Here is a 21,822-nt window from a genome sequence, read left to right on the forward strand (position 1 = left end):
GAGGATGGGGAGGTGCGGCCCCTCAGCTCTGCCCCAGGGACATGCCACTCACCTCGGTGTGCCCGTACGTGGGTCTGGAAACAGTTGTAATACTTGTACTTCTTGCCACAGATTCCACACTCGTAGGACCCTAGAAAACAGGAAAGGAAAGGACTGGTCAGCCAGCATGCAACGTGTGCAACCACGAGGCCCCAGGACCCCCGGTGATGCCTCCAGGTAATGCTAACTCTGTGCCCATGGGCTATCGTGTCTCCCACAAGCAAAGAGGCAGCAAAGACCAGCAAAGACAGCACTGAGCTGGAGGCCAGGAGGCTGGGGTCTATTTCAGGTTTTTGTCTCTATCTTCTGAGTGACCTTGGGCGAGTCACTTCCTGCCTCTGGGCCTCAGCTTCCAAATCTGTAAGACAGAGAAGGTAACTTCCTAGGTAACTCACAGTTATTCCTTGAAAGGCAAAAGGAGATGAATGTAAAAGAATTTCAGGATAAGGAATAAATTATATCCACGTAAGGAAATCACCACTTAGATGCAACAGAATAATTTCTAGCTACTGCTCTCCCGGCCAGGATGGACAGAGGTTAAGAGGACAGGCTTTAAACCATATATCTGGGTTCTGCCACTTATCAGCAGCACGACCTTGGTAATTTCCTTAAACACACTAAGCCTCAGTCTGCTCACCTGTAAAATGCGGCTAAAAGTACCTACCTCATAGAGTTCGCCCCACACCCCATCAGGAAGTGCCCAGCTCTAATACAGATATGTCTGACAAGGAGAGGACCTCTCTTGTCTGTTGAGGTGGCTGTCTTGATTCCTCAGACGTGCAGAGATCAACATGGTATGAATGTCTGACTCCAGCCCTCTGCCAGGCCCTTCTCCCAGAGGCAGGTAGACTGAAACGGCTGAGTTCCCAGCAGGCATTTCAGATAAGTCAAAGGCAGGGCCCACCCATGCAGATCACAGGGCAAAGGCCCACGGCAGGAAGGCAAGCAGAGCCCATCAGACCCAGACTGGCAGGGACCCCAGGAGCTGGAGGCCCTGCCCATCCCTCACACAGGCTTGCCACCACCTGGGCCCAGGCCCCATCCCTAACAGAACGACCTGGGAGCTTGCACACACACAGAGTCCCTGACCCCACTCCAGGCTAACAGGACCAGAATGGCTAGGGCCAGGGGCCTAGGAATCTGCCTTTTCCCAAAGCGTCCACGGAGGATTCTGATGCCCAGCAACCAGGCGTGGGAACCACTGGTTTGAAGTCAGACAGCCCTGGGATGGAGTCTCAGCTCAACCATTTACTGGCCGGGCCTCAGTCTCCTGGTCGGAAAATTGTGGCTAACGTAAGAGCATCTACGTGAAGACTGAATGAAGCGTGAGCAGTATTCCTACCACGAGCGCGGACAGTCGGTGAGTGAGAGCGGTGTCAACTCCCACTGCCTGTGGTCTCCGACCTCCGGCTACTGGGTGTGAATTGCAAATATCAGGTTAACTCAGAAGAGCGCTGGGCTCGGAGCCTGACTGTGAGCTCAGCTCTGCCACCCCCTAGCTGTTTGATCGCAGGAACCTTCCTTTTCCGGTCCGAGCCTCAGCGTGGACTATGATACCTGCATCTCATGACCAAGATCCGGGTGAGTGAGCTACAACCTGTGAGTCAGCGGGCCGCCAGGTGGCAGCGCCACTTTGCTACTGTGGGTCACTCAAGGGAACGCTGTCATCCAAACCAGCATGGAATTTAGCAGCCTGGTATTCAGTGGTTTTATATGTGTTACCCTTGTCTTACTGGGAAAAATATAAACACACGGAGGGCAAAGATCAGAGTGTATATTTCCCTGTCTTTAGTTCCGTGACTGGCACACAGCCGGGGCTTAGTAAATTCACGGCATCCTGCTGTTCTACTCATCTGTTGCTGAGTAACAAAGACCTGGACTCCCTCCCTACGCCTCCAACCCCTACTTTAACGGTTTCTGCTAATTCTCCTTCAACCGATCGGGAATTTATTGAGCATCTTCAAATGCCCGGCACCAGGGCCCCAACCATAAGCGAGACGCGATCGCTGCCCTCCGTCTGATGGGAAGCAGACAGGCCACCAGGCAAGAGGACGTGCAGAGTGGCTGTGCTACGACGGCCAAGTGCAGGACCTGGTGGGCACAGTGCGGGACCATGACACAGCTGTAGCAAGGGGCCGCAGTCAGGGGCCTTGAGAAGGGGAAGATGCGGGGAGGTGGAGGGGCGGGCAGCCCAGGGAAGAGGGAGTCTCTTCCCAAAGGACGGAGGCCACAGCCTGTGACGGGGAAGACTTGTTTAGACTTGACGCACTTCCAGATGAAGTCTCTAAGCCCCAGCTCTACCCCCTCTCTGCCACAAGCCCTGGGCCTCAGTTTCTCCAACTGCCCTCAATACCCAAGGTCTTTCCTCAAACCATACAGTAAGTGTAGGCTGATGGACAGAGCCTGCAGGCTGCGATGTCCCCGACTCACCCACCCAGTTGACACTGTTTATAAGCGGGCCAGTCCCACTGGCTTCTCCCTCAATCCACAGCCAGCCAAGGGCACATGCAGCCTTGCTCACAGGCCTCAACCCATTCAGAGAATCACAGGGGCACAGTTTGCCAGCTTCGGGCCCTCTCCTGGCCCCAGGGCAGAGCACACCCCTTGCTTGGCACAGAGTGTCAGGACAGAGCACTGTGTGTTGGCAGGAGGGACACCTGAGTTCAAGGCCCTGCCTGTCCCCCACTCACCCTAAGACCCCAGGCTGCAGGTGTTCTGTCTGCAGAAGGGGCTGGATGGGCAGGGAGGCTGGTGCATGGGGAGAGTGCAACAGACTGGCAGATCCACAGTGCAGAGGTGTCAGCAAGCCTGGGTTCAAATCCCGGCTCACCACATACCAGCCTGGGGCCCTGGACAAGTCATGGAAACACCCACACCTCAGGCTTCCTCTCTATAAAATGGACACAGTAAAACGCTACCCACCTCATTGGCGGGGGGTGGGGGGCAAGAAATAATATGAGCAGTAATACTGTGACCACGAAGCACAGTTCCTAGTACAAAGCAAGCACTCGGTAAAGGAGAGCTGCTGTTACTGTCAGCTTTCCCCGAAGTGCTCTGGGACCCAGCTTCCTGAATGCATCCTAGGGAGAGGAGCCTGTGATCAAGCAAGGGGGAGGCGCGGCCCATCTGGGAGCTGCGCCCGCTGGGAGAGGTCCTGCAGTAAAGGAACCCAGCGGACTGTTAACCCCAGGTGTCCCAACAAAATTTGGCCACGAACTCCTTTCTCCCCTCGGCTTGTTTCAGAGCTGCAGCCCACAGCAAGTGCTGCCGAAATGGTCCCGACATTCCCGACTTCCAGATTCCCACATGCTCTACCATCCCTCTAGCAGCATGTCTTCCAGGGTCCTGAGCAGGCTCAGATTTGCTGACCGGTGGCAGTGATGGGTGGAACAGGTAGCTCCCCGTGTCCCTGCAGAGGCTAGCAGGCCCTGTATACTCAGGGGTCTGCAGCTGACGGCTGCACTCAGCCACGCCCCCGCCCTCAGGCTGGCCCCGATCGGGTCCTCCTGTCCCTCAGCCATCATGTACCAGATGCATATCTCAACGCTTGGGCCCTGAATACGGCCTTCCCACAGATTCACCGTGAGGGCTGCCTTCCGGCGCTTTTCCATCCGAACTAGCAAAAAATCAGAAAGAGCCCTTAAAGACAGGGCCCAGTGAGGAGGGCTCTGAGTCTAGGGCTGGCCAGTCTCCTGACCTCCCAGTGCCCCAGTCTCCCCATCCACATACGAGAGGGTTGGACAAGATCACACTGTCTACTTTTTCACTAAAGATCTTGTGCTGGCCAAGGGGCAGCCACACTTCCCCAAGGGAGGCTGGGGTATGGCAGAACAGCAGCCACAGGCCCAGATTCCCCTGCAGTTTTGTGTTTCCTCTGTCCTGATTCATAACATGAATGCAACATAAAGTTACCCATCACGTGGTTATAATCTAACATTTCTCCCCGTAATCCTTCCAGCAAAATGACCCTTCAGGGAGGATGTACCCCCACGTGTGCTGTGGCCTTGTGTCCCCCTGGCCCACGCCCACCGTGTACCCCAGGCTGGTGCAGTGGGCGCTGGAGGGCCCTCACGGACGGAGACTCTCCGCTCAGAAGGTCCCCCTCCCCGCTGCCTGACTCCCTGCCCCGCCCGCGTCTTCACTCCACCGCTCCAGCGCGTTCCTGGCTACCCTCCTCCTGTCCTCTGTCTCCATCTCTCCCGGCCTACTAAGTGCAGGCGCTGCAACTCATTTCACTCGCGCCTCTCCAGTGTCTCTGCACAGGCTGGCCTCTGACCCCACTGCACCCCACTGCACGGTGGTGCGGAAGCAGCAACCCGCCTCACGCAGCCAGCTAGTGGGAGCGGGCTCTGGACTCGGGGGCTTCTCAAGCATCGGCTCAGTTCATCTTCACAAGTCCAGCCCAGGGAGGTGATCTTTATCCCCATTTTTCAGATGAGGGGGAACACATCGGGCCAGAGGTCACCTGATCTGTCCTGCTCCAGGGCCCATGTGTGCGACCAGCACACAGTCAGCCCCCAGGAGGATGCCAAGAAGAGAGGGCGCCTGCTGAGGGCTACCAGTTACCGAGTACACCCAGGTCTCATTTCCATCCTCCATCTTCCCAGAAGACAACTCAACGGCCACTTCAACCATGAACTTGAACGTTCTAGGGGCCAGGAGGTCCAGGGCTGGGGCCACTCAGATAGTGGCTAGTGAGGAACTGGGCTCAAAGCTGGCCTTCAGGGATCCAGAGCCATCCTACTGCCACCATGCCAGGTTACCTCCGGATGCCAAGGAACCCCCTTCAGTCATGGGGCTCCCCCTAACCCTGCAGGGCAGCAGAACCCCCTACCAGGTCTGGTACCGCCACAGGACCCCCAGAGCGCCCTATCAAGAGCCTGGGGGGGCGACTGCCTGGGATGGCTGGCAGGACACGTCAGCACACAGGCACAAGCCTTTTCCTCTCCCCCATCCCGTTGTCACTAGTGACACCACAAGAATCCACAGGCATCTGTCTAGCGTTTTCTGTAACCACCTGGCAGACAGCCTGGCTTAAGCTCCCTCCCCAAGAGCACCGGACAGACCAAGTGAGGCCAGGTGAGAGCAGGAGGGTGGAGTTCCCGAAGCCACTGGAGAGAGAAGTGGGAAGACGGAGGTAGAAGAGGAATGTGGGCAGCATGCCTGAACTCTATCACTGGCACCCAGAGAGCCCCAGATCAGCTCCACCACCTTTCAGGATACACAAAACGCAACAAGGCAGAAATCCAGAGCAGGTGAAGGAGAGAAGAAAAACACAAGGTGAGGGGACAGACACATGGCTCCTTACAACAGGCAGTCCCGTATTTAGCTCAAAGAGTCTCGGGAGCCGCTGTTCATAGATCACATGCTCAGCAGCACCCTGCGCCCTTGGTCCTAAGAAGCAGCAGAGCTGGCAAACGCACGGCCTGCTGGGGGACAGGGCGCCTGGAGCGCTAAGTCGTGGACAAGTAGGTTTCCTGAGGCTCTCTGGGGCTGGGACTCAGACCAAATGTCCTCGGGACCACGGTCTTCCGAGTAGCGTACAAATCCCCTGGGGCTGTATGAGCACAGGGAATTTTAAGAGAATCAATTCCCAATGCATTTCTTCCTAAAACCAATGGGCCAGGGAACGTGGAGGGCAGGGAGGCCGCACTCAGCTGGTTCTCCTCACCGTCACCCTTCCCCACACAACAAACACGATGGTTCTTTCACCCACCCCTAAGCCCACCGCGGTGCTGTCCAAGCGGGATGAACATCTCAAGGCTCCAGGCAAAGAGATGCTGTGTTGGACTTAGAAAGTGGGTGGATCTAATGACTGGGAATCATTTCTTTTGTAAATTGGGTGATTTCTAATTCTTTGCTGTCAACAACATTGAAGAGGAATCTAATGGAGTTGTCAGCGAAGAGACCACTGAAAATAATATTGGACGATAGACCCCTGTGTGATCTCTGGCATACAAATTGGAAGGTGTTCAAAGAATTGAGTGACACTGATAAAACAAGACTGCCTCCACCCCTGGCTCCTTATTTATGTGATCAAGCCTTCTAAGCACTTACACTTAAGAAAATGGAAAAAAAGGAATGAAATGAATGCTGAATCTTGTCTCACTCAACAGTAAGAAATATTAATTCACAGAAACATGAGCCAATTGAAGAAGAAATAAATTAAGGCTCATCCATTTCATTCAGAGGGGCATTTTCAATAATTTTTTACTTTTATGTTTGCTATTTATCTAAAATTTGTTTTTGACAAATTGTATGCTAATAGCAACTCCATCAGGAAAAACAAACGTTTCAAAATGTACAGCTTTTTGATTCCAACGTATTTTTGTGAAATTTCTATTTCAATTTATGTACATCTTGTTGTGGGAGATGAGTGCGAAACAGTGATCAATAAAAGACTCTCAAGCATAAAAAATATATTACACTAGGATAAAATCCTGTGAGGTAAGCGGGCTGGAAATATGAGTTCAAGGAGAAAAAGGAAAGATGTAAAACTTCTGACTGTTAAAGATGAGCCTGTTCATATGTTTTTTGAAAGGATGATGGTGGATATCAAAAGCGGTAGGGTTTGGATTCCCTTGGATACACTTAAAAGAGTGGTTCACAGTTTTATTTCCAAAATGCCACATTTAAAAAAAACAATACAACACACGTCAGAAATTATATCCTTTGTAATTACTCAAACTTTGGATGAAAACGTTAGACTTCAACTCAAAAATGTGAAAGAGAATATAGTTTCTCAAAATTCTTTTAGGAGATACTGAAGAAAAGAAGTTTGAAGCCATTGGCCTTTCAGCTTCCTATCATTCCAGAGGTAACCCCGGATGCGTCAACGTCCAAGGCTTTGGCTAATACCACTGGTATCTGTTTTGCATTTTTTGTCCCCCTCAAAACCACTTTAGTACCTATTACTTCACCCTGACCTCAACAATCCTACTGGAAAGACAGGCAGACTTTATTACCCACTGATCAATGAAGACAGTATGGCTCAGAGAGGTTAAGGGACCCGTCCTGAGCCCCACAGCAGAGCAGACCCCAGGTCTTTCAGCTTACAGGCCAGGGGCCCTTTCCCACGGAGACCCTCCAATCAGGAACCCCATCCCACCCTGGACCACCAGACGCAGAGTCAGCAGCTGGGATAAGACGCACTGAGAGGGAGGCCAGAACCCTCCTTTCTGAGTGGCTGCAGCAAACAGCTGAGTGCAGGTTCTGGCAGGCTCAGGCCCAAAGCCCTGCCAACACCGATTGAAACAGGAAACTATCAGCTGGCATTACGAAGCGGGACCTGGCACCTTCGCTGCCTGGGTTTAGAAGAGACCGAAACCCACGTGGCTGTGTCTGAATGGCTGTCTGCTCTTCTGTTGCTCCTTCCAGAGCTGTGGCCGAGCCCCCACCTCCTCTTTCCCTGCCCCTCCTCCCTGGGCAGCCCTGTGTGTGTGAAAACACCACCACCCCTGGTGCCCAAAGCTCACTGCCTAAAAACATCCTTGCAGGATCCAGGCTCCCAGCTGACTGACTCTGCCTCCTGTACCTGGTCCAGTGACCCTCCTCTGCTTACCAATCTCCAGGACAGGAACTCACTCCCTCACAGGCCTGTATTCAGTTATCAAACACTTCCCATAATCACAGAGTCCTCCCTTTTATGAGCTGAAATCACCTCCTGGTGACTTTCCTGTATTGGTTGGGGCTACTTGGCATTTGTCTGCCCGGTCCCATCCCACCAAAATGCTCTAAGTTGTGAATACTTAGACTCCATCATCTCTCCTGCAACATCCCTTCAGGAAATGCTCCATGGGCTGGATGCTTTTTGGTGTAAACCCAGCTTGCCTTGTCTTCATCATCTAGGACAAGGCTGACAAGCAGGTTTCTACTTCAGATTTTTCAATTCTAGCTGACTGGCAGTGACTTCCTAGTATACTGTGTTGAGAAGGATTCTGAGGTACACTGTTGGGACAGTGTGCAGTGATGAGTTAGGGATACCTTTCACTTCTGGTTTTATCCAACAAAGTTGTCACAGTCAGTATTGTCTCTGCTCTTCTTGCCAAAAAAGGAGAGAGATACCCTTTTCTCAGTCTCTCAAGACTGAGAGATACCCTTTTCAGCACAAAGAATTTCTGGGCAGCAGGAAAGCAGCAGCAACTACTGCAAGTTTGGGAGCCAGCCTCCTGGGCACTGATGCCCCTGCCGACTCTACTAGTCTGAGAAGCTGCCAAATGCCATCCATGTGTCCAGACCCAAGCTCCTCCACGGGAAGTGCCTCAGATGATGTTTGTGTCACTAGGAACACTGTTTGTCTGATGGCTGTTAAAGGGCCAGTGAGGACTTCAGGGTGGGAACAGGCGGATGGAGCTCAGAGAAAAGGCAAGCGGGAGGTTCCCTCATGGCACAGCACTGGGTGACCGAACAGAAACACTATTCTATTCAGCAACAGAACCCGGCCACAGCCCTGCGCACCCCTGCCAAGTGCCCTGGGAACATGTTCACTGCACAGCGCCCAGCCACCAGGGCAGAGAAGCACACTGTGGCACAAACTCATTTAAAGGGATGGCTCCAACCAGCATTCTGTCCCGGCCAGAGCCCTGGGAATGCTCTCCTTCCTTGCTTTACTTCCAGGAGCAGGTGGGAGGCGGGTGCTGTGAGGTGGAGTGGCAAATCTCTTACATTTCCCAGGCCTTTGTTTGCCCCTCTATAAAATAAGGGGGTCTGAGTGCCACATCTATAGCATGTGGAGCTCCTCTGCCCACTTCCACATCCATGACAGACATCAATAATCCATCATGCCACCCTTTAGAATCTTCAACACAGAACTCTTAATAGCCAGCAGCAATTGCTTGGACGTGGCCCATAAGATAATATCTACTTGTCTTTCTGAGATGAGATGAGTTCAAAATGTTCAATTCTAACATTGATGTTTTTTAAAAAATTGCCTTTCTTTCCTGCTACTAAAAGGCCAAGCCAGATTCCTCTCAGCCTGACCCTTGGCAGAAGAAACTACACCCTCAAGGCAGAAGGTCTGCCTTGATGGATGTGAGATGAGCCATCATGACCAGCAGGGAGTGCCCTGGCCCTGCTTTTGTACCGGCTCCAAAATGGTGGCTCCACTTCTAACTGTGGTTTTTACACCTTTTCCACAAAAGTCTTCCAAGAGCAGGTTACTCAGAAATTTCATAACATCCTCAACGTCCCTGGATTCTAGGGGGGCAGTACTAGAAGCAGCTCAGTGGAGAAAACCGAGAACCAACTAGAAGCCATGTCTTCTGACACCTCACCCAGTGCCAACTTTCTTTTCTATCCTGCTTCTTCTCTACATCACACTGGCTTATTCCTCAGACCTGGGAAAAAAGCAGAAACAATTACTACTCTTGCCTCTTGAAGAGGTACTTTATACTATCAATACTAGTATTACTGCTAATAACAGCAAATTATTTACTAAGTATAATGTTGAGTACTTTATACACATTATCCTATTGAATCCTCACCTAACTCCATGAATTTGCAATTGTGAGAACTGAGGCACAGAGAGGTCAAGCAGTTTGCCCAGGGTGCAACAGCCATTAAGTCAGGGAGCCTGGATCCACTCCTAGCCTGAGGAGCTGGGCTCATTCTCCTTGCACAACACTGTCCCCTTCAGTTCCCACACCTATGAGGTGGCCAGGACAGGGAGCATGTCTCCTTTTAACAGAAGAGGACACTAAGGCACAGCAAGGCCAAGGAACCTATTGCTGAGAAGCAGCTGAGCTGGAAACCAGAGTCTGTGGCTGGCATGAGGCCCTGGGACCTCTCACTGTGCAGGGAGCTGGCCCAGGAGGACTCTCAGCATTTCCAGAGCATGGCCACTCCAGGCTTTCCCCACTGAATCCTGACTGCTGGCCCCACCTCAAGGTTCAGATTCAGCTACCCTTCACTGAGAATCTCCCAGTGAAGGGCATAAATAACTCCTGGGTCCAGTGAGTCTTAAAGTGAGCAAGGGCAGGTCCTCTCCTCAGTTAACTAACACATCCATGAGTGGCTAACACAGTCCTAGGCCTTGGGGAGTGAACACTGGTGGAGGGAGGTCAGACGCAGGCTCCAAAAAAGACTCTTCTTTCATTCGACACTGGGCTAAGTCACTCATGCTCTTCAGCAAATATTTCTGGTTCCTCCCTCCTTCTGTCACATGGGAAATGGCATTTCCCCACCTCCCTGAGGTTGGGTGGGGCCAACCAGACTAACCTGGCCAATGACTGTGAAGGGAATTAACACATCTCACTTGTGGATTGCAGCTGGCACGTGAGTCCCTCCAGAGCTGTCTTTCCCTCTGTCACTTGGCTGGCAGCATTCCACACAATGGCTGCTTTAAGCCTGGGTCCAGAACAGAGCAGAGCCCCCAGCTGGCCCACAACGGACATGTAGTGGGACTAAGAAATAAATGAACCTTTGTGGTTCTGAGCTACCAAGATCTCATTACTTTTTAGGGTCTTTTGTTACTGTGGCATAACCTAGCCCCATTCTGACAGCTATAGCACCAATGACAACACTGCTTCCTAGAAACTAGTACCTTGCTAGGAATTGTGTGGTGGGAGGTAGGGAGCACAGACACAGATCAGACAGGTCCTGGAGCTCCAATCTCCAGGAGCTGCCCATCTTGTAGCAGAGGCAGGTGCCAACAGGGCCCCTCTAATCTCAAGTGGATAATGGGAAGTGCCCCCTGAGGGGCAGGGCAGAAACAGACCACTTCTGACCAGAAGAGATCAAGGAAGGCTTCTGGGAGGAGGGGGCACTGGAGCTAGTTTTGTAAACTGGGTTGGATTTCAGCAAAGGCATTCCAGGGAGAGAGAACAGCAGGGGCAAAGGGTAGGAAATGCTGCAGAAGAGCAGACTGTGCTGGAATGAAAGGACCGGGAAGAAAGAAATAAGAAAGGGGGCTATGGGGCTCAGGTTATAGAGGACCTTGATGCTATGGCCTTGACCTTAGATACAGTGGGGAGTGACATGGTCAGTGTTTCATTTTTGTCAAGGTCCCTGGCAGCCAGAGTAGATGGCAGGTGAGGACAGAAAGACACAGAGTCATGGCTGTTAGCAGGATGCCACAGTGACCCAGGTGGAGTGATGGTGGCCACAACCAGCCCAGAAACAGCTGGAAAGGGAACTTGAGGCTGATGCCCAGAGGTCGGGAAGAAAAGGCATGAGGTCTCAAGTCTAAACTTGGGGAAGCAGACACAGGGCAGCCCCCCTGCCTGCCACACATGGGAAGGGAGCCTGAAGTCAGGAGGAGGTGGGCAGAGCTGCCCCAGGAGGGACAGGCAGAGGGGAGTGAGGTGGTCTCCTGAGCACAGGAATGCGGAGGAGGGCACAGATGGAAACAGACCTGGAAACAGACTAGGCAAGGTCTCTGTGCCGGGCTGAGGCATGTGGACTGTATTTTACAGACTGGGGTTGCAAACTGGAGGCCCATGGAATGACTCTGACCCACAGATATGTTTTGTTTGGCAGATTTTAAAAGTCAAATTAGTCACCAACGTATAAAGCCAAAAGAATTTACATTAAAATTCTCCTTTCTGGCATGTGTTCTGTCCAGAGATCGGACCACGCTGAGCCCGTCTCCCCACCTAGTTACCGTACGTGAGGCGTGGGCTCTCCAGCTGGACCCAGGCCCTACCACCTACCACCTGCCTGTCTGGCTCATCTCCACGATGCTAAATAAACGCATCTTTAGGGCTTTGTGGGCATTTGCGTTTGCAAACTGGCAGGAGTGCAGGCAGCCCCTAAGGGGTATCCCCTGGCTCACGCTGTAATGTAGCGGTGAGAGATGGTTTCTAAGAAGCTCGTTTCTACTGAGCTCCTCTGAGCCTGGCCCAGACCAGAAGAGGCAGGAGAAGGTGCCAGACTGCCATCCATCTGATCCTGACTGGACAACGGGTCTGAGCAGGACCCACACTGAAAGCTGCCCGCAGAGGCCCCCGGGGAAGCCCAGGAGGAAGAAATGCAGATGAGCATTTAGGACACCGAGTGACACAGGCTCTGCTGGACCCATCCGGGGTGTGGGAGCCCCATGGTGTGAGAGATTCGCGGGGCCTGCAGAAAATTCCAGGCATTTGACTTGAGCAAAGTCTTAAAAGGACAGGTAGGGTTTTGCCACGTCAGGTGGGAAGACAAGAGCTCCGGAGCAGAGCTGAGCAGGCAAAGGCAAGTGTCAGGAGCTGAGGCCCTTCCCTGAGGGCAGCCACAGAAGGCTCTCGCAGCCGGGGAGGGACAGGAATCCCAGGCCTCCCTCCCTAGCACCCCAGCTCCACGTTCCCACCCTGGCCCCAGCCCGACCCTGCGGACGGGCGCTCACCCAGGGTCTGCTGATTGCGGACACCACCAATCACCACGCAGATCTCGGCAGGCACGTCGCCGGTCCCATCCTTGCTCACCCCCTTCTTCTCCTCCTTGGCCTCGCCCTGCCAGATCACCTCCTGGATGTAATCATCGGGCAGCTCCGTCTTGACCTTCACCTCTGTCATCGTTCCCTGCTCGGCGCTCAGCGAGGCCTCGGCCGGCACAGGCTCTGGCCCCTCCACCTTGGTGCTCTTCTGGCTGCGCTTCAAGCGCTCCCTGGGAAAGAAGACAGTCTGCTCAGTGGGGACCCCAGCCTTGCCCCAGACCTACCTGGGAGCGCCCCAGCCAAGGGGGTTGCAAAATTTTTAGCTATAGACCCACCTCTCACGTGAGCCTCACCTTAAAGCACAGGTCCCCACCGCTGCCCCTGAGGGTCCTCCAGGGAACCCTGGGGCTCCAAGGAACACAGTTTGAAAAATCACTGGACTAGGATGGCTCAAACTGCACCCACTTTGCAGATGGAAAAGCTGGGGTCTAAATGTGACCAGTAACTCTCATAACTGGAGTTACAACAGACCTGCAAGAAAAGCTCTGGCTGGTTGAAATCAGTTCTTCTCAAGCTTCAGCGTGACCATAAATCAGCTGAGAATCTTGGTAAAATGCAGATTTGGTTCAGCAGGTCTGGGGCCTGGCCCGAGATTCTGCATTTCTAACAAGCACCCAGTGGAGGCAGGTGCTGCTAGGCCTTCAATGGCACTCTGAGCAACAGGGGTTTCAGTGGCTTGATGTATGCAGAGCACGTGGCGCCCTTCCCTTTGCTCCTTGGCGGAAGGGCTGCAGAGCTCACCCTGCTTTACAGTGGGGAACATACAGGCCAAAAGGCTCACTGAGGGGGAGGCCACGGAGCCAACACTTGGCCCCTCACAATCTGGCCTCTAGGTGGCTCTTCAAATAGGAGAAAACATCCTCAAGTTAATACGCTCAATATCGAGGGTGGGCCCTGAGGCCTAGAGCAGGGCTGCAACCTGCCCAGGGCCACACACAAGATTGGTGGCAGGCCGAGGCACGAAGCCAGGTCCCGGCCATCCACTCTTGAACTGTTCTCCCTTCAGTGAGAGTCTCTGTGTTATAAGGGCCCCCTCATCTTTCTGGCGGTGGTGGGGAAGCTGAGGCGTGCACAAGCTGGGGACTCTGGTCACGTTCCAGGCCTGGGGATGCTGCCCTGGCCACGTCCAGCCCTCTCCAGTGCTCCAGAGAAGCAGCTGGACCGTGAACTTCAAGGCCCAGGCTCAGGCATGCTCAGGCAAGGCCGGCTAGCATACCAACTGGAGCTTAGCGGAGGTGCCTGGGCTGGGAGGCAGGACCCGGGATCTCATCCTGGATCAGCAGTGGGCTTGCTCTGTGACTCTGGACAAGACTCTTCCTCTCTCTGGGCTTCCAGGTCTTTCTACCACAAGAACATGGGTTTTATCATGTCCACTGTCCCGCCTAGCTCTCAACTTTCTCTCAGGTTGGGGAACCGAGCAGAGAGAGAGAAGGAAGGCTCCAGCTGATGACCGGGGGCGCAGAGAAAGGCCACTGGGGTGGTCCTATGACTGCACTGTGTCTCCCCACCCCCGCTTCACGTGGTGAAGTCCTAGTCCCCAGTGTGGCTGTATCTGTAGATAGGGCCTTCAGGACGTAATTAAGATTACATACGATCAGAACAGTAGGGCCTTTATCTGATAGGACTGTGGCCTTCGAAGAAGGAGAGAGATCTCTTTCCCGCTATTTCTCTACCGTGTGAGGACACAGAGAGGAGGCTGTCTGCAAACCACGAAGAGGGAGCAGAGGCTGCCTGATGGCCTGGCGGGAAGGAGACGCGAGGAACTGAGATGGAAAGAGCACTGGGTTGTGAATGTGGATCATCCCAGAGCCAAATCTCAGAACTGCCTCTCTCAAGTTGGGGGTTCCTGCAAAAGTGACTTCACCCCCGAGCCTCAGTCTTCACACCCATACGATGGTTGGATAAACACGGCACCTACCCCATAGCACTGTGATGCAGACACAAGGCAATGTCTGCAAGGGGCCTAGAACGGTGGCCCCAGTGGAGATATTCTGGGGTACCTATCGTCTATATGGGGGGCAGGGAAAAGAAGTGTTCAGAGAACGAGAGAACGCAGGGGAAGAGTCTTATGTGCGTAGATTTTAGTGCAGGGGCTGTGGAAGTAAATCAGTGGGGTTTAACGTGCAGCACTGCCATGCCAGCTTGGACCCTGAGTGGGCCCTGACCCTCTCTGAGCCTGTTTCCGCACCGGTGAGGCAGGGAGCCCCACACTAACTCAGAGGGCCTCGTGAGGACCAACTGCAAAAATGTACAACCAGGACACTGTCTAGAGTGACTCCTAGAGTGGAGATGCTAGTGCTGAGGGAAACTGGTGATAGAAGTTGCTGAAATCCCTATTCCCTAGCTGAGACCACGTGGGTGCTATCCCTAGCTGAGACCACGTGGGTGCTACAACTGGCCAGTCCTACCCACCCTGAGGCTCGCTGAGCACAGAGATAGAACTCAGGGAGCCTGTCCGACCCTCCATGCCAGCCTGGCAAGAACACAGCCCACGGGCCCTAGGGGCTGCTGGACAGGCAGGCAGCTGAGGACTCTCCCTCGCTTGGCCCTGGCTGGTCCCGACCCCGGCCTGCACAAGGGGCTAAGCCCCATGTTCAGGGCAGATGGGCTTCCCAGGGCCCGCAGAGAGGCCCACCAGAGCAGAGGTGTCCCACCTGTCAAGTGTTCCCCACAGCTGACGTCACAGGACGGGAAGGACATAGAACAGCTCCCTGCCCAGAACGCCCTCCCCGCCACACCCCGGGGCCTGTGAGCGCTTGACCATCCTGTCCTAACAGACCTAGTGTCTCTTCCTGCCCTCAAGGACCTCATTAGCATCTGCCATCCTGGTGGGAGGGAGGAGCTGTTGGAGTCTGACAGGTTGGGTGTCCACAAACCCTGCAACCTCCGGCCAGAGATTCCCCTCTCTGAGTCTGTTTCCTTGTCTGCTAAAGGGGGACTGTGATCCTTGCCAGCGCGGGGCAGGAGGTGAGCCAGAGAGCTGCACAGAGTGGATCTCCTCGGATGGCAGCTGCCATTATGACGACACTGGTCCATAATGACATCCCTGCCTCTGGGTGGCCTTCCCTGCTTGCTCGAGATGGCGTTAGATCCCATCTCTGAATGCCCCGTCTGCCTTGCACAGGTGACTCTCACACAGGTGACTCTCACACCCTCTTGCCCACAAGCACAATGGCACACAACCGCACACAACCATCCACTCTCTTACAGGTGACACCCCTGAGCCCTCGCTGCACTGAGAACACGGGGGACTTCTCTTCCCCCAGCTTCACACTTTAGATTTACAAGCCCAAATGTTGCTTTTCTCGGATGCTTTACATTTAATTAGGCATCCTAATAAGAATGGAATTGCAGACGTACTTGTATCACTGTGAATTAGTGGTGCAGCTCCTTCTAACTTCTTTAAAAAAATATTTTTTCATGTATCATTTTTTAAAATAGAGCTCATTATTTTAATTGTATCCATTTAAATGTACAGTGGAGCCCATGGATATTCTCAGCACGAATCATTAGGTATATTAGTGAAAAAGCACTTGGAATCTATCTACATGCTGACACTCCATAATCTATTCTATTTGTGTCACTGTAAAATAGATTTATATATAGATAACTACAAAATAGTTGCTCAAGATATGCTATGAATTTTATATTTAACCCAAGTCACGCTTCAACATAAAATCCAATGTCAGGCACTAAAAGGATATTTCTCAGTAAGCACATGATGTCTGTGGTCACTGGTTACTGCTCATCCCAGAATGCCAAGAGAGAAGTCAGACCAAGTGGGTCCCTGCCCAAGGAATTCCCTAACAGCCCTGGCCTTTCGCTAAGGCAGTGGTTCTCAAAGTGTTTTCCTTAAAGGCCTAGGGGTTCCAGGGCAAAGGCCCAGAAGCACCCATGAGGCCTGAATAACAGGGTGGTGGTGACTAGACCTCCAAGAACCCCTACTTTCTCCATCTTTGATACCTACAGCTTTACTTTTAGTGGGTGGTAAATGGCAGCTCCCCTGAAAGACAGGCCTACCACCTAATCCCCAGAACCTGTGAATGCAAACTCATTTGAAAAAAGGCTCTTCTTGTAGATGTAATTCATTTAGGGATCTTGAGATGAGATCATTCTAGATTATCTGGGTGGGCCCTATATGCAATGACAAGTGTCCTCATAAGAGACAAGTGGGAGATTTACAGGCAGAAGAGGGGACAATACAGAGACGAGGAGGCAGCATGACCACAGATTGGAGCCATGCGGCTCTACAAGCCAAGGAATGCCGCAGCCTCCCAAAGCTGAAGAGGCAAAGAGCAGATCTCCCCAGAGCCTCCAGACGGCGTGTGACCCTGGCCCAAGACCTTGATTTCAGACTTCTGGCCTCCAGAACTGTGAGATCAAATGTCTTTTGTTTCAAGCTACCTAGTTTGTAGTAATCTGTTACACCAGCCACGGGAAACTAATACACTAGGCGCGACTAAATTGGAAGAAATACCTCCGAAGCAGTTAACTTTGCAAACCACTGACCTCCACCACCCTCAAAGTTTTCTTTTGCTTCGTCCTTACTCATCCCCAGGACCGCATCTGATATGGCCAGTCCAATGTGCCCGCAGAGCCTGCCTGGGGGAAGTTTCAGAAACAAATCTCTTCCTCTGGGTCTTACCAGACGGTTCGGTGCTTGTACGCACCCTGTCACATCTGGCGCTCACAAACACCCTGTGGCCAGACGGGGAACCAGAACAGAGGACGGGGCCCGTGTCTGTTCCGTCCCCATCCACATCCAGCCCTAGCCTGGGCCCTGCGGCACGGTATGAACTCAGTCAACACGCTGAATGAACGGCATGCCCAAGGGCACAAGACTTCCAGCCATGAGCTTGTCTGAACAACTCTTGTGACTCCTACCCTGGGGCCGTTCCCACTGAGCCCTGCAGCCCAAGACAATGCAACCAAACAACTTCTCAGTGGACTGGGGGCTCAAAGACAAATTCCATTTCTGGCCATGTTGAAGGAAGAGTCTCAGAGATGCCCGGTGCCCGGGAGTCAGACAACGTTCTCTCTGAGTACAGTTTCTACATCATCCCACCGAAAATGCTAATGCTTCACGTTCTACCGAGTCACAGTAGTAATGAGACATCCTCAACACACTGGACTTCGGTCCCACACCCGCTTGACTCGGTTTTCCCATCTGACGACAAGTGAGCTAGAGTCTGAGATGTGGAAGGCTCTGGTGGAGGCCAGACCTCTACCCCGAAAGTGTGCGTGTCTCCTTGCACAGGATGGGGAGCAGGGCATCTGTCTGAGCTCCAAGACTCAGCCTGAGGGCCACTCCACCTCCTCCAAAGGCCACTGCTTCTTTACTCTAGTACTTTAGCCACCTGAAACAATGTTAAGCTGGGGGGGAAATCTCTAATCACAGTGTGTAAGCAAGGACTTGGTTAACTCCCTCTAGAATAAAACCTCATTAAAAGACTCCAAGCATCAGGAATGAGGGTTAACTGCCCTCAAGGTGAGCTTAAATACACTCTTCATGAATGCATGGATACATGGGGTGTTAAATGAATTAACACACATCCAGCCATGATTTCAGGGGCTGTGTTTACCCTGCTGCAGAGGCTGACCACTGACCTAGGCCTCCAGCTCTCTACCCAGCTGCCCACCTACCGATGATCTGAGTACAAATGATTATTATTCGTAGATGTTGGCAGGCTCCTCCTTGGCAATGCTTTCTAGGTCCAATGAGGTTTTTGCCTCCCCCATTCCACCAGAGCCGTTCTTTCCAAGGCCTCCTGGGACCTCCATTCTCCTAGATCCAACAGTCCCTTCTGTGTCCTCACTGAGTTCGTCCCCTATCAGCAGCCTCTAACGAGCTCCCCTCTCTCCTCCTCCAGCTCTTTGCTCACTAAGCTCTGGGCCTGCCCGGTGGGCCTCCCACCTACCAGCCACTCCTCCATCTTCCGCTGACTCCTCTTCACCAGCCCAACCCTTACATGTCAACCTGCCCCAAGGATCAGTTCTAGAGCCTCTTCTATTTTTATCCATACTCACTTCCTACATGATCTCACCTAGATTCATGCTTTTAAATACTAACTATGTGATGATAAAGCCCAAATCGTACCTCCAACCTGGACCTCCCCCCCGCTCCCCCCCCACCCCCCGAGCTCCAGACCCGTATGACAACTACCCGCTGGACACTTCCACCTGGAAGCCTAACACGCACCCATATTTACCGGTCCAAACTGAGCTGCGGCTACGCCCCGCCCCCAAGTCAAGAAAACAATTCTTCTGACTCCCATCCCAGTGTTCCTCCCGCTAACCCCCCCCTCCCTCCCCCCGCAGCCTAAGACACTGTCATGAGATAACGGCAGTCTTCTCCACTTCGATTAGTATGATTCCACCCCTCCAGCTCCTCAGACCCAGACTCTGGGAATCATCCTTGTCTCTTCGCCCTCACTCTCTACGAAGCAACATATCAGCAAATCCTATCAACCCCAGCTTCAAAATATGTCCAGAACCTGACCACTCCTTACCACCCCACGGCCACCGCTCTCGTCCCAGCCGCCTTCCCCTCTCTCCTGTCTTGCTGTAGTATTCTCACAGCCCATCTCCCTGGTCCTATCCTGGCCCAACGCCCCCAAATGGACGTACGAGCCATCCTATGCAGCTAGGCCAGCTGGTGTCACTCCTCAGCCCAACCCGCATTTAGGGGTCCGCGTCTCACTCGACGCAGCAGCCAGAGTCCTCGCCCCGACCCGCGGGGCTCTCTGTGACGCACCCCACGCGCACGCGGACTGCACCTGCTCAACACCGCCCCTCTCGTGCCCTCCTCGCTGTCTCCTGGGCACGAGGGCCAGCTCCTGCCTCAGGCCTGAAATGCTCTGCCCTCCTCCCCAGATGTCCCCACCGCGAGTTCTCCATTCCTCCAGGTCTCTACTCAAACATCCCAGTGCCGGCAGAGAGACCCGTGGCCGCCTGATCCAAAACGTCGGCCGTCTCAGTTGCATCCCAGCTTCAACGCTCCACGCCCCTTCCCGGCTCCACGCCGGGCTGCTCAGCATTTACCCTCCATTCACGTAACATGCTTGTTACTCCTCGTCCTCTTCACTGTCTCCCCAAGGAGAACGGCAGCTACAAGAGGACGGGGACTTTGTCTCCTCGGTTCACTGTCACGTGCCAGCACCTACGGCAGCGCCTGGCATGGGGGAGGTGATCAATAAGCACCTGTTCACTGAAGGAGCCAAGAATGAGCCCTGCAAAGGTCAATGCCATTGTGACCCTCGAGGCGTCTCCCTCTACCCAACCCCGCAAAAGAAATGTCGATGGTTGAACTCCTTCAGCTGGTAGCCAGGAATGAAGGAAGCAATGTCCCACCCATCTGGCCCTCAGTACAACATGGGCTGAGGATGTTTCACAGGAGCCAACGTTCTGAGTAAGTGAAGTTTATTCCTGAAGTGTCACAGTCTTCTCTCCATCCATTCCAATGGAAATTTTCTTCAATGTAACACACTCTTCCTACTTTCTAAATTGCCAAAATACAGCAGCCCTGGTAATGCTCTAACACCAACCCTTCTTTTCCTCCAGCTTTACTGAGATACTAGTGACATGTAACATGTAAGTTCAAGGCAGACAAGGTGATGATCTGATATTACATAATGACCTCAACTCTTGAAGACGCAGGGTCACCATTACATTTTCCATTAGCAGATTCGGGTCCTCAGGCAGGCATGGGGTGCTGACACCCTATCTCAGGGTGACAACTGCCAGGGAGCCTGCAGCCTCTACCAGTGGCTCTGGGAATGCCCCCTCTGCTTCTATCAGGTCCCAGATCCGAATCTGCCTGCCAATTCCATGTGGTTCTGGGAGACCTTCAGAGGTAAGGGCTCTACCCCACTGCTTTGTGTATCTATCCCTGTGCCTAGCCCCTGGCTGACGTCAGCTAACGTCTGCTGAACGATACAAACCGAAAACGGCAGGTGCAAAAATGCCAGCATGCGTGCAGGGTGGAAGAGATGCCGGTGGCAATGATGCCAATAACAGGGTGAGTGAGGACAGGGCAGCTGTGACATGCCAAGGGGCTAGGGCAGGCCAGCCACAGTGCTGCTTCAGGCCATATGCATGCACTGTCTCCCTGCTCTTCACAATGCCTTACACAGCAGGGAGTTTTGCTCTACAGATAAGAAAACTGAGGACTGGAGAAACAGTGACTTGCTCATGGTCACACAGCTTTCTAGTGACAGAAGCAGGATTCAACCAGGTCTGCCTGACTCCAACCCCTGGGCTTTTTTAATCATTTGGATGATTTCTGTTTTTTCTCAAGAGAAGAGAAAATAATAAAAACACTTGTTGAACGAACAAATACATGACTAAATGAGAGGAAGCTCCAAGAGATGGGAAATATGTGTATCCCCTTGTCTCCTACAGTATCCTTAGTATCTTGACCGAACAGGCACATGCTAGATGCTAAAAACAGGAACGCGGAAATGCAAGAAAACAAAGGAATGGAGGGCTCCACCTCTGCCACAGAGAAAGGTGTTTGGGCTCTGTGTTCAGTGTTGACCTTCAGCTCTCCTTGATGTGCCCTAGAAAGGCTGCTGTGCTCACACCTGTCCTTTGGATGTAAAGAGTCCTGTTTTTAGCCACAAGGACAGAAATCATAATGGGGACAAAGGTCGCAGTTTTACCACTAGCCTGGAAGGGCCAAAAGAGAGAAACTACAGCAAAACCCCAGTTTCCAGAAACCCCAGTTAACAAGGCAGCTGTATTTACGATTCCACCCATGATTCAAATCTTCACACCATCACCCATACCTTAATAACCCTCAGGATGATCTACTTCTGGCATGTAGCACTGATATATTTTAATAAATAGTCAAGTAGAAAAGATTAGATTAATAGATTAAAACTAATAACCTATTAAACAACTCTTAACAGTCTAGAAATTCAAAATAACCTACAATGCATACATATATCATTAGTTTGAGTTAATTCATAGGCACTTAATTTTCTTCAATGTATGGTGTCAGTCAGCCACAATGCTGGGTAATACTGCAGCTCAGAAAGACAGCAAGAAGACTTAAATATTAAGAGTTAATTCCCTGGTTAATTTAAACCTAAAATAGAGAAAAGCAGGAGTCTTGAGCAATGCTGTCAAGTCACAAACTCTGACATGTAGCAGGTAGGGCCCTCTGGGGAAAGCTGGGAGCTTCTTTCAAGGGTGCCATGGCACATGGAAGGTTGGCCCAGGTCAGCAGAATTACTGTTAATAGCATCTTAAACAGATGCACTGCCTTTGACTTCCAATGGGTCTGGCCTTGGTACAATACATATCAGCTAGCAACGCGCACGGCTCTCTGAAGACCCACCTTGCCGCGGCTCTCCCTACACAACTTTGGGACC

The 21,822-nt window shown here is 52.6% G+C and overlaps 1 protein-coding gene across 13 annotated transcripts in view; it reads right to left on the reverse strand.

Annotated features, from left to right (window-relative positions):
- ZNF618 (zinc finger protein 618) overlaps positions 1-21,822 on the reverse strand; it is a 180,926-nt gene that overhangs the window by 49,971 nt on the left and 109,133 nt on the right. For all 13 annotated transcript variants that reach the window (XM_067040907.1, XM_067040908.1, XM_067040906.1 and 10 more), the window contains exons 3-4: positions 12,359-12,618; positions 53-130 (exon numbers count right to left, since the gene is read on the reverse strand). In XM_067040907.1, the coding sequence (XP_066897008.1) occupies positions 53-130; positions 12,359-12,618 (338 nt within the window). The remainder of the gene's footprint in view (positions 1-52; positions 131-12,358; positions 12,619-21,822) is intronic.

This window comes from Kogia breviceps, chromosome 8 (assembly GCF_026419965.1).
Source record: "Kogia breviceps isolate mKogBre1 chromosome 8, mKogBre1 haplotype 1, whole genome shotgun sequence".
In the NCBI taxonomy this organism is placed as follows: Eukaryota; Metazoa; Chordata; class Mammalia; order Artiodactyla; family Physeteridae; genus Kogia; species Kogia breviceps.